The sequence below is a fragment of the Sinocyclocheilus grahami genome, unplaced genomic scaffold, assembly GCF_001515645.1.
Source record: "Sinocyclocheilus grahami isolate Dianchi unplaced genomic scaffold, SAMN03320097.WGS_v1.1 scaffold475.1, whole genome shotgun sequence".
NCBI lineage: Eukaryota > Metazoa > Chordata > Actinopteri > Cypriniformes > Cyprinidae > Sinocyclocheilus > Sinocyclocheilus grahami.
In genome coordinates, this window is record NW_015505654.1 from 635,564 (window position 1) to 649,340 (window position 13,777).

A 13,777-nucleotide genomic window follows, 5' to 3' on the forward strand; every position below is an offset into this window, starting at 1 on the left:
ACAAAATGAGATTTAAGACAAATTATAAATTAAATGTGTCCTTTTATTATTGCTTGGACAAAATGCTGCACATTTTTTTGTGAAATTGAAATATAACACTATAATAATATACTAGTATAGCACTTGTAAATTATTGCTCTTTTGTTGGTTTTGATTGCTTCTATTGTCCTCATTTGTTAGTCGCTTTGGATAAAAGCATTTGCTAAATAACACAATTTAAATATAATGTAAATGTAAATAACAAAACTAAATTGAAATTTTAAAACATTGCGTTAGCAGCGCAAAAGGTCATGGGTTCGATTCCCAGGGAACACACATACTGGTAAAAAATTTATAGCCTGAATGCACTGTAAGTCGCTTTGGATAAAAGTGTCTGCTAAATGCATAAATTATTATTAAATTATTAATTATTAAAACAAGCCCCAAATCAAATAAATAAGTAACACAAATAAAATAAATCTCTTCATATAAACAAACTAAGGCTTTGTCTGTGCTCTTTCCATTTAAAATTAGAGGCAACCACTGCATTTTAATCATGATCCAAACAAAGATGCTGCGTATGCAGCATGAGCAGTTTTTAATCTAAATTAGATTGTATAACTTCGAAATTTGAAGCAAAAACAGAATGGTTTGACTTCAGTTTTGTGAAACTATGCATAAAAAATATCTGCATGAAACAGAAACAGCAGACGAGCTGAATGAGATGCAGATTCACTCTCTGCCAGCAGGTGGCGCTTAAAGCATTTCCTTGCTTTCCGCTGTATACAAAGCAGCGCTGCACTTATGAACTTAAATATGCATTATACAGAGGCAAGAGGAAAAGACAAAATACCATCGTAAGGCAGTAAGTTCCCTTCAGACATACATTCATATAAAATCCTACCCCTAATTGAATCGTGATTTGTTTAGCATCTCAACCGATTTGAATCGTCACATATTTAAATCGATTTTCAACCGGCTTGCGGTTAATCGTTACATCCCTATTCAGCAGTCCAATTTTTTCAGTCCAGAAAAATCACCAGCTCTTTCATAGACCATAGTATATGATCACTACGGTTACCGCTACAGGCACAAGTAAGGCAGCTACCAGCTCCTCATAGGACCCCAGGGTCAGGAGTCGTAGCACATACACACACACGAAAGTAAACGTTGGTGGGAGCACCATCGTCATGTGTGTTTATTGACAACAGAACAGCGTGTAGTGAGAACGTGGGTACAAAGTAAAGGTGACCGGTAGATTATTATTGTGCGTCTGCCCCGAACCGATCCTGAAGCAGTGGCGGCAATAAGTAAAGGTGCACTAATCGATTTTTGCCAAACGATGTTGATATTTGAAAGCACCAAAATAAACACGCCCATACCCCAACAGGACCTCGCCCCTATTTTGAAATCTCCGCCCCACACCTACGTACGCAACCATGACAACGACGATCATGGAAACAAGTGAAGATGACACACAAGCATATTCAAACAAAAGCCAACATTGATAAGTTGTGTGAAACAAGGCAAAGTCAACGTTACTCACCTATCAAAAAGAAACAGCACAACCTTGGCATCCGATTCGAGCCCTTCCCGCTCCTTGAGTTTCTCTCCACTGCTGGAAAGCTGCTCCAATATTTACGCGGGTCCTACCTCTTGCCTGATCATAAGCCTTCTTTTTAATATTTTGTTTCTCTGATATTTTCCTTTTTTTTTAATCTGCCATCTCTCTCTATCTATAGTCGATCTGCTAATATCCGTCCTGTGCACTCAAATTGAGCGCTCTCTTCTCTCTATCAGTACAAGACACGCCCCCTTACTGCTAATTGGCTACAAGTGTGTTTTGGGACTCGGTCAGACACTGCAGTCAAAAGCGTTTTTCAAAAATCTCTTAGTGCACGTTTGGAGCGGCGGGCCGGGCCGGGCTGACACTACTTAGGCTAATGTACATAGCGGAAACCCTGATTAATCCTGTTTACCGATGTCGCCTTTCATAGAGACAGTGAGGGGGACGGATCAGGTCACTATGAATCTGGGGGGATCATGTCCCCCCGTCTCTAGTGCCATCTGTGCGCCTGCACGGCTATGATTACATCAGTACTTTCACAATAGCCAATGCACGACTGCAAAACAAGCTGCTGTAGGGTCCGTTGGATAGTGGAGATGAAGGAAACTGCTTGTGGAAGTTTTGCAATAACGCGACTGTCTGTATAATATGTCAAAAAGGTACCACAACCATAAAGACAAAGGGAAGCGCAGGGGTGAAATCGCTTCAGTTTTGTACCGGGAGAATGTTAGAAAGCTGTTAACACGCTAGCTAATGTAAACTAGATGAAAATTTGCTAAGATTCTCCTTATGTTTGTGCTGCAACCAAATTTCATAATCAGTTAGGATTTTAAAACTCCTGTAATCTGAGCCCGGCTTTAGTTGTCTTCAGTTAATATAGTTAGACTGAACTGCTGGAATACATACTTGCACCTAATGAGTACTATCAAAGCTGGAATAAGTAACGCAGTAGATGATATCTGAACCACAGACTCCTATCCATCTCATTTTTCAATGCGTAAGCAAGCTTTTTCGTATAAATGTGAGACTTCCGACTCTTTACCCGCTACAGATAAATAATTAGAAGAATAACAGTGGAGTAAAACTAAATTAGTAAAACTATTTGCTCTACAAACCAGTGTGCTTAGGATTACTATAATGTATAAAATAGTATGATTACAAATACCAGCTGCATAACAGACTGTTTTGTTTGGCTAAAGTAGCTGTAAGCGATTGCACATTAAAAATGGCAGCACCCACTCTTACATTAAAAATAAGGTGGATATGATTAATTTACAAAAATAACTCACAAAGTAATATAGAATATATACTTGCTACTGTTGGGATGATTATTATTATATAATGAATAAGAACTAGTATATAATGAATAGTTTCTAATAAAATTGAAAAACATTCTAGTCACTAGTGGATTAAGTACTAATAACATAACAATAGATACTGGTTAGTCTTAAGGAATAAATGATAAAATGGCTTGCCATACACTCTAAAAAATATTGTTTGGACACAACAAAAATAATTTACGCAACAGTTTGCATCAATTTTTTTGACTTAAGGCAACTTCTTCTGAAATTAACTAATACACTATAGTGTGCTATATATACTTAGAAAATTGTGTTAAAACTAACAATTATTAAGTTGAATACTCATAAAAATTAAGTTGTTCTCACATTGTTTTAAATTTGATTCAATCATGGACATTGGTTACAAAAACTACTCAAATATAATTTTTTGATGTAACGACACTTAATGCTGCCAGGAAACCAATCTTTTAGCATTTTCAACTTAATGCCTTCTGATTAAAACAACATGTCAGACAGTATCTAGTGAGTCTGGTCTCAACCTAAGCAAACGCTCTACTCTTCAGCACAATGGTAATCTCATAAAAACCACCAACATAACAGAAACACTTTTAAATACTAATATAACCGAACACTGAACATTATTAAATCTTCTCCTGTTCTGATCTTGAATAGAAATGCATAAAATATGAGTTTATTTCTACATTACCGCTCATTATTCAGTCACATGCAAAGCATGCTGGGAACCTGAAACGTGAACTTGAAAGAATGAAGTTATGGACCTAATTACATTGAGTTAGTACAACTTAAATAATGTTTTAAACAAACTAACACAGATATTAAGTTGAAGTTACACACAGTATTACGTTGATGTAATTATCAACATTAAGATATCAGGACAACTCATTAAAAAATGTATACAACTTAAAATGTTTAATTAAATCAATAAATTAGAATTTTTAACTTGCACTAATGCATTAAATTAAGTAGTGGCAACAGATCCACTGAATTATTTTTTAGAGTGTAGGAAGTGTGTCTTTGTATCACGTCGCAGCTGCTGAAACTCACCACCTCTTCGTTTTGGCCAGTTCCTTGCTATGAATCTTCTCAGTCTTCATAGTACTGTGTTTTATTTGTGTATGTATTCAGTTCCCACTGCACAATCTGATTCAGTGTCGAGCATGGGCTTGGCTCACCTTTTCTTGCATCTGTCTCTCTCTGTTTTATATGAACTCACATTTCATTTGCTGGCAGTCTGTTTCATCTTAAAGCGAGAAATCCTCTTACTGAGAGAATTCACTACTGGTTTATGTTTCTCAATGAAGCACATTCTGAATGGGTGCTGAATTAGGGCTTCTTAAAAGTATGAATAGGGGTTTGTCAATGGAAGGTATTTTACACAATGCCTTTAAACCTGATCTAATTGCAGGAAATATCTTGAGCGTTTGAATTCTCTGAAATTCCACCATAATGCATGTTTTTTTTGTTGTTGTTTCTTTGTAGGCATGAGCCACGTTCTCCTGTTAATGCTATTGTGAGATCTTACTGACTCTTTATCCATTATAATCCAGGGACAAAGTGAAGTGTTTTAATCTTTTGCTGATTCAGCAATCATTATTTTATGATGTGACTGTTATATTGTTCAAAAATTACTTGTCAGCAATCAACTGCTGCTACACACTCATTACTGCAGTGAACATCCTGCTCTGTCATGCTGTTCAGTACTTGATAACACAATTGTGGTGTGCTTTCTCTTTTGCTGTGACTCACATTTTATATTACAACTTGTAGCAAGCTTTTTTGGTATGCTCACCTTATCTGACAATATTTGATCAGAGTGACATGTTTTGATAATCATAAGACAAATTTAAATGCTATGCAATCATCCATGGCAAAAGTGATATCAGATAAGCCACCACTATCAGCACTGTTTCAATACATTCACTTCAGCTGGCCCATTGTGAGCTGAAGCCTTTGCTTTTTTCCGTGGCTGACTTTAATGAGTCTCTCATTGCTGAGTTTGCTCTCAAGGGTAAAGGTACGGTTGTATTTATAGTGCACATGACAGCTTAGGTCCATAGGACTCATGACGCTGTAGTCCATGTGGGCCACTGTGCTAAATATTTAAACTCTTTCTTAAGATTTAATTTGTGGGACACTTTGTTATTAATCATCTTGACTTGAGCACATCTCACTGTGTAATTGTAGTAAATTGTTATTCTTGCTGACATGAACTCATATGCGTATAGCATAAACAGCATGAGTGTGAGAAGGCTGCAGTTGCAAATCGATCACTTCAAGGATCATGGGAAAATGTTTGAACACTTATGGATATTTAGGTTGCACCTATATAACAAAATATTAGATGACTAAATATCAAACCAAATGGCATGTGCAAAAAAAAAAAAAAGATGCACTCAAGTGGAGTTGGAAATATCACATTGCTGAAAGTGGCATTTCCATTTGACACATAGCAGAAACACTGATCTGTAATATAAATAATATCTAGAATCTACTTTGAATATAGGAATCAGTGAGCAAAAAGCAAGCCTGTAGTGAATTATAATGAAAGATTATGCAAGTTATTTTTAATTTTACATGCTGTTATCCATCATTTTAAAGGTTGTGATGTACACAACAGCTGACAGACGACAAGTGTAAAAGTAAGATTTTCGCAGTTTGTTTTATGTAACACAAACATTTAGTTTTGATACCACATATACAGAAATTAATAATTTTCATAATTTTGAATTTAGTTAGTTTTTTTGGGTTTAGTGTTAATAATATAAATCTTTTATTTTTTAAAGCAATTTCTGTTGTGTTTCTGAATTGAATGGGTGACATGTCATAATAACGAATGCCTGACTCAAAGATACAATTTCAGGTGCACTTTATCATAGGGCTGCACGATATTGGAAAAAACTTGCATTGCGATATTTTGTTTTTTTGCGATATATATTGCGATATTAAAAAAAAATCACCAGATGACTTGAATAGCTCTATATGAAATTTTTATTTTATTTTGTAGGTGAGTAAATCTGCATAGAAAATAACAAACAAATTACAAGCATAGATAAATATAATAGAACAAAGATACAATCAAATGTAAAATAACACTGCATAGTCTTCACTGTATAAATTAAATCTAATAAGTCTGTGTTAAAGCTACAATAGTGATTTTTCTCTGTGTTTTGTTGTTTGATTAACATTCATGACACAGAAAGCAACAGGAACATAAACAGCTGTGAACCAATATACTGTTACACATCCGTTTTCTTTCTCAATTGTTTACCTTCTACTAAGCCATAAGCAACTTTGTTTACTTGACGATACATGCATTTTGGCATAATTTTGCAAGTAACTGTCATTGTAGGCACAAATAGACGAAGTGAATGGAATTCGGTGTTCATGTGCATCTGCTTGGCTCTGTGTGTGAGCACAGAAAACAGCGCATGTTCATAATTGAGCTCTATTTTGCGCCTTCTTGCGTTCAAATGGTTTAAAATCGCTTAACTATTTTTACCGCCAGGACCTAAAACACATGAAAATGATGAGCCTTGATTTTTTTGATGAGCCTTGATGAACTTTGCAAGTAATCCAAGAATCACCTGTGTTTCGAACCCTGGTCCATACAGATTAACAATCACTATACTCAACATCGAACACCCTGCGATGTGACTATCGCAGATGTGCACATTGCGATATCAATGCTGAAACAATATATATCGTGCAGCCCTACTTTATAATTTGAAACCTAACAAACTTGTTTTTGTCTGTTTTGCTGTAAAAAATGTGTATATGTGCAATATTTCTTTAAAATAGTTTCTGCCTGGTTAGTTGTTTTGTTATAAAATGCAAAGACATTCGTACAATAAATGTGACTTAAGCATCCAGACTTTTTGCGACCACTGCATGTGAAAACGCCCTTTATGTGTTTCACTGAAACTGCTATCGGACATGCTGGCACAGTAGATCTCCCAGTGTTTCAGTGGTTAATTCCCCTGTTACTCCCCAGTGACTGATGGCATTAAGGAGAAAGATCTAACTCATTCTCTGATCTGGAGGACTCAGCACTCTGAACAACTTTGCTGGCTAGCTATAAAATGTGATCGATCCATTAAGAGACACAGACTCTTTGAAGTTCAAGACACTCCCAAGGTGCTACGCTGCGGTGGTGCATTGGTTAGCTCAGTGTTTGCTAGAGGACAGTATTTTGGAGTGGTTGGGTATTTGGAAACACTGTGTCAAATCTGGTGCGCAGCAAAATGCTGCTCTACTTTAACCTGTTTACTGGCAGGCAGGAGAACACCACGTTACATAAGTCATCTACACTCATGGCAGAGCCTGTCTTTACTTTACACGTCACCTCTTTAAATGCTAATAAATTTGCCTTTATAAACATTCATGCGGACATGCTCAGGGCGAAAAACCTGGCATGAAGCATTAGCGGAAACTGCAGAAATTAGGTTACTATGACAGGCAGGGGTTAACACCCAGTGTATGCGTTTATATGGTTAGGGTTGATTTAGTTTGTATATTTTGATTTTTTTTTTAAGGGTAGAGCTTTGCAGGTGCTCTCTAAGAGCAAGGGTTAGTTGTGGATTCTGGTTATGTTACGGCAGAGAGAGCAGCTTTTGCCACTGGAGCTGTTATGTAACACACACAGACACACATGCAGTGCAGGAGGGGTGAGCAAGCCTCCACTGCCCCGCTGTTTAGAAAGACAGATGTACAGAGAGGGAAATGATGGTCAAACTTACTGAAGAATAGTCTTGGTTGAGATTTATCTAATGAGGAGATCCTCAAAATATTTCGTTTGAATCCATACTTCAATTTTAGTGGTTGCCATAAGAAATATGTGGAGAAAAAAAGCTTGAGTGCGCTATACAAAGTTATTATAGCCTAACAAAACAGTTTATTGTTCATTGCCATATTTGCTTGTGGGGTGTAGTTGGTCCACTTGCTGTGACATTCTTCTCTCTATATACCTACCTACATATCCAGATACACACACACTGAGGCTGGCAGGACTGAATACAAGCAGACGAACTGTTGTGTGGGCCGTACAGTGTTTGTGAATGGAGTGGGCGTCTGCCACGCGTCTCATCTCTCTCTTTCTTTCTTTCTCGCTCATTCTCAGACCTCACCTCCCACTGTTTCTATCACTGCCTGTCACTAAAACAAGCGTTAGTGTGGCACACTGCTCGTCTCATTCCCCATGACAAAACACTGACTCACTCAACTGACTCTGCTAAAAGCTTCATGAGACAACATGTCTCTGGTATCATTGCTTTTATCATACACATTTGTTTGTGTAAATTATAACAGAATTTTCTTTTTTTCAGTGAACTATCCATTGAATTTTATTTCCCCCATGTATAGGAATTTATAATATAGCTTTTTTAAAGGGGTCATTGGATGCTACATGCACTTTTCAGTGTTTCCCCTAGGTTTACGGCTTTTGGGTAAATATTACGTTTAGGGCCCTATGAAATGTTTTATTTGTCCAACCTTATGTTTTATTGTAACCAAATTCTGTTTTAGCATGTCTAATTTGAAAGCATAAATTTAATCTTACAATAGCCTTATGATTTTTTTTTGCTCAGAAATTCTATGTTGTGTAAGTAATAAATTAAACAAATTACATTTTTTGGAAAATAAAGGTAATTTAATATTACAATTAAAACATTGAAGAAATACTGAATGCTTATTCCTTAAAAATAAGGTTTTAATAATTTTAGTAGTAGTAGTAGCAGTCTGTTACGTACATTCTACTCAAAAATAGTAATCTATTTCTGCCAATGCCCTCAAGTTAAACCGAACTTTTATTTTGACGGGTTGCCATGAATACCTTTACATTTCTGTGTGTGTATGACATGATGATAGTTTTACTCAAATGAAACGGTCAAATGCTCATGAAGTGAATCTCAGAGCAGTTCTGGAGATGTTGTTCGTGTATTTATGTCCTCATTAGTGAGACGGCAGAGGTTACTATCACTGGAAGCGTCACGAGCGTTTCAGTACGAGTACTACACAAAACCACGCGTCTGCGTCATTCATTAACACAGAAACACGCAGAATTCATATTTAAATATGAATCGTTTTGCGGCTTAATATTTACAAATACTAGTGGGAGTGTGCTCACTTGTGTGTGTGTGCATCGGGCGGAACTCCGCTGTGTGTGATACAGAGAGCGCGACCATAACGTAGAGACTGAAATGACATGCCGTCGTGTAAATAAGATATAACATAAGGCTATTTAGTTTGCTTAATGAAAGAACAAGGTATAGACATATTCTGTAAGAAAGGTAACTTTAAATTACTTCTGTTGTGATCTGGCGCTATAGAGAAAATATAATTATATAAAATTAACTTGCCCTTCAAGGGGGGCGGGGGGGTGCCGCTAAAATAATGGCAGGGGAAACACTGCTTTTACAAGTTGTTTGAACTGAAATGTGTGTTGGCAGTGTGTGTACACCACCACCCTATAATGAAAAAAATCCACCCAGTGTTTTTATTTTTAATCTACTAACATTTTTACCCATTTCTCAAATCGAGCCAATCTCAGTTGCCTGTCTGTGTGACGTCACAAAAACAAGCCCCTCCCACGATAGTTTGATTGACAGTAGCGTTTCAGCACAGACTGGACTGGTGTCTTACCTTAGCCCCGCAACATAAGGCTATTTAGTTTGCTTAATGAAAGAACAAGGTATAGACATATTCTGTAAGAAAGGTAACTTTAAATTACTTCTGTTGTGATCTGGCGCTATAGAGAAAATATAATTATATAAAATTAACTTGCCCTTCAAGGGGGGCGGGGGGGTGCCGCTAAAATAATGGCAGGGGAAACACTGCTTTTACAAGTTGTTTGAACTGAAATGTGTGTTGGCAGTGTGTGTACACCACCACCCTATAATGAAAAAAATCCACCCAGTGTTTTTATTTTTAATCTACTAACATTTTTACCCATTTCTCAAATCGAGCCAATCTCAGTTGCCTGTCTGTGTGACGTCACAAAAACAAGCCCCTCCCACGATAGTTTGATTGACAGTATCGTTTCATCACTGGTGTCTTACCTCAGACCGGCCCTGAGTGAGCTGTCATCAGTCCGCCATTGTTTCACCGCCGGAGCAGATGTAGGCAAGAATGACTCCTAATTGATTGAGGTGTTCTGTTGTTGGATGTAATAGTGAACATAGCAGTCGTCATTTACTCCCGACATCTGAGCCACTGAACTCGCAGTGGATTACTTTTGTTTTTGAAGGAATGCACCACCGATCTACGTAAATGTGTCTATGTTTGCGCAAATCATTCGTGATCCAGCTTCACCTACAGAAGAAGTGAGTATAAGGTTTTTTAATGAATCTTTGCAAATCACCTTTACTAATAATGTGCTGATTAGCAAGTTTCACGATGAATGCGGCTAAAGTAAACAGTTCCTCAGAGAGCAGGGGCGGGGTCAGCATAGCTCATTAACATTTAAAGGAAAATGCTACAAAACAGCTTGCTCTGAAAAGAGCTGTTTTTGACAGGGTAAAAAAGGTCTCCAGTACTCTACCATTGAGAAATTTTAACCAAACTATATTACAGAGCAGATGTAGGCAAGAATGACTCCTAATTGATTGAGGTGTTCTGTTGTTGGATGTAATAGTGAACATAGCAGTCGTCATTTACTCCCGACATCTGAGCCACTGAACTCGCAGTGGATTACTTTTGTTTTTGAAGGAATGCACCACCGATCTACGTAAATGTGTCTATGTTTGCGCAAATCATTCGTGATCCAGCTTCACCTACAGAAGAAGTGAGTATAAGGTTTTTTAATGAATCTTTGCAAATCACCTTTACTAATAATGTGCTGATTAGCAAGTTTCACGATGAATGCGGCTAAAGTAAACAGTTCCTCAGAGAGCAGGGGCGGGGTCAGCATAGCTCATTAACATTTAAAGGAAAATGCTACAAAACAGCTTGCTCTGAAAAGAGCTGTTTTTGACAGGGTAAAAAAGGTCTCCAGTACTCTACCATTGAGAAATTTTAACCAAACTATATTACAGACTTTTCATTAAGACCCTAAAGAATCATATCAACTTGTGGAAAATGGGCATCGAATGATTCCATTAAACATATTCAAATAGAGCTTAATAGTGGAAATATTTTGGTTGATTCCTTAAAGTGCACAAGCCTGCGCTCTCACCTTTGTACCCACTACCCTACATTTTGCACGGTGAGAAAACATTCTCAAGTCTGTTTGTTTGAAAATTAGGTTATGGTCTCCCAGCTAATTTGTTTTTAATATTTTTAGCATTTTTAATATGCAGTCATAACAATCTTCAACTTTATAACATCCTCTCTACATGTTGGTGACTCTCACAGAACAGTTATAAAGATTATTGTTAGATAACACAAAGATGTAACATTTACAGCTCAGCTTCATCAGCCTGTTGTGCCGTCGTTGTTGTGTAACCTGTGAAAGAAGCTTCCTTCAGAGCACCCCCACTGACAACAGTTCTCTGAAACCTTCTTCACTGATCCAAAATCTCAAAGCTAGCTGTAACATTCCCCTCATGAGGAATTAACTGAGCACCGCTGCTCTAGATTAAACGTCTCTTGACCTATTATGGGCCGTTTTTTAAGTTTGCTAATCATGGTCAGAATTGGCACCTTGCTACTCAGAATGAATTGAATGAATGATAATCATTTTTAGACCCCAGCATGTCATTGGGGTCCAGAACTGTGACGTCTTTGTCAGTGGAACAATAAACAGTGGCCGTATTAATCTTTCATGAGCTCTTTTTATGGAACGTTAGCTGACTTGGACAGCGGAGCTCAGGGCGGCTTGTAATGTAGATAGCTGTATCACTTTAGTTGTGTCAAAATAATGCACTGCTCTTAGTTGACCAAGAGTTACGTTTCCCAAAATCATTTGTATTTAATTTTATATTGCCTCTTTTATTATAGTGGTGTACAAACCCAATTCCAAAAAAGTTGGGACACTGTACAAATTGTGAGTAAAAAAGGAATGGAATAATTTACAAATCTCATAAACTTATATTTTATTCACAATAGAATATAGATAACATATCAAATGTTGAAAGTGAGACATTTTGAAATGTCATGCCAAATATTGGCTCATTTTGGATTTCATGAGAGCTACACATTCCAAAAAAGTTGGGACAGGTAGCAATAAGAGGCCGGAAAAATTAAATGTACATATAAGGAACAGCTGGAAGACCAATTTGCAACTTATTAGGTCAACTGGCAACATGATTGGGTATAAAAAGAGCCTCTCAGAGTAGCAGTGTCTCTCAGATCCGGGTACTGAAATGGCCAGCCTACAGTCTAGATCTTTCACCCATAGAAAACATTTGGCACATCATAAAGAGGAAGATGCAACAAAGAAGACCTAAGACAGTTGAACCCAATTTTTTTGGAATCGGGTTTGTATTAATATTAATAAATTTTTTACAGCTATAGGCGCATGCTCAAATTTATGCAACTATCTGAAGCAAGGCAGCTTATTGAACAAATGTCTGCATTCATTACAAAACAAAAATCTGTCATTGTTTTAGGGGAAAAAAACGATCTCACATTGCTTGCTTTTGTTTGAACCTAAAAGAGAACTTGCTAGTTGTCATGGATATTAAGTTACAGTCATATGTGTTGGCACGCAGGTCTCCTAATGGTTTGTTTCAGCTGCATCCCTCAGCAGAGTCGTTTTTTTTCTTCTTTTCACTGCAGAGAGCTGCAATCTTGATACCTAGTAGGAGGTTTAAGTCAATGTTTATGTGAGTGTTTGTATTAACAATGTTTGTTTCAGTATCCTGGACATCTAGAACAACAGTATCCTGGACAAAATGTGCATTTTAATGCTGTTTGGCTTAGCTGTGTTCTCTCATACAAATCAACATTTACCACTGGGCTTTGTTAGATTTAGGTGGATTCTTCTAAGACTTAAAAAAAAAAAAAAAAGGTGCTAGATGCACTTGTTCACGTCTACTTTGAAACTCGCACACTTTGAAACCCTCTATAGCCAAGTGCAGAACTGTGTTGGCTGTCTTTGTTGTTCCTTCCTCAGACAGAAATAGCACCTGACCCAGATTTTGTTTAAACTTTGAACATTTGCTGAATGAGTAGTCAGTATTGGTGACGCCATTCATTATTGTGGATGTTGATTTGAGTCACCACAGTGAATGGACTGAATTGAATGTTTTATTATTGTTTTTGTAACTCTTGTTATTTTTATTTTTGATTCATTGTAAGTTAAATATAAATGGAAATTTTAGTTTTGTCATCTTTTTCATCAGTACAATGATGATTAGCAGCACTTAAACTGCCTCTCTCTTTCTCTGTCTTTCAGGGCCCTCTCCATGGATATAGACACAGATTATGAGCGACCTAATGTGGAGACCATAAAGTGTGTGGTCGTGGGTGATAATGCGGTGGGCAAGACCCGACTGATCTGTGCCCGTGCCTGCAATGCCACCCTTACTCAGTACCAGCTGCTTGCCACCCACGTGCCAACTGTCTGGGCCATCGACCAATACCGTGTGTGCCAGGAGGTGGGCAGACCTTTGGCATATTGTGTACATGTTGAAGAGCATTGAGTGTTGACATAAATACTGTACATCTCATTTGTCGGAAGTCTAAAATTGTAGTGGAAAAGTTACAGTCAAATAGAAAAGTACATATAAACATCGCAATGGAGTACAACCTGTTTAATTAACGGGTGTATTTATGTACTATATACTTTAGTTTATATAAAATAGTTAAAATAGAGGGGGAAAATAAATCTGGTAAAATATTCATTTTATATAAATTTTATAATACAATTTATTTATTTGTATATTTGCTAGTGTGTGTGTGAATATATATATATATATATATATATATATATATATATATATATATATATATTAGAAAGCAATTTATATATATA

The 13,777-nt window shown here is 36.9% G+C and overlaps 1 protein-coding gene across 2 annotated transcripts in view; it reads left to right on the forward strand.

The window, feature by feature from the left end:
* Positions 1 to 13,777, forward strand: part of LOC107553600 (rho-related BTB domain-containing protein 2-like) — a 62,614-nt gene that overhangs the window by 22,344 nt on the left and 26,493 nt on the right. For both annotated transcript variants that reach the window (XM_016235885.1, XM_016235884.1), the window contains exon 2: positions 13,199 to 13,400. In XM_016235885.1, the coding sequence (XP_016091371.1) occupies positions 13,209 to 13,400 (192 nt within the window). In that variant the 5' untranslated portion in view covers positions 13,199 to 13,208. The remainder of the gene's footprint in view (positions 1 to 13,198; positions 13,401 to 13,777) is intronic.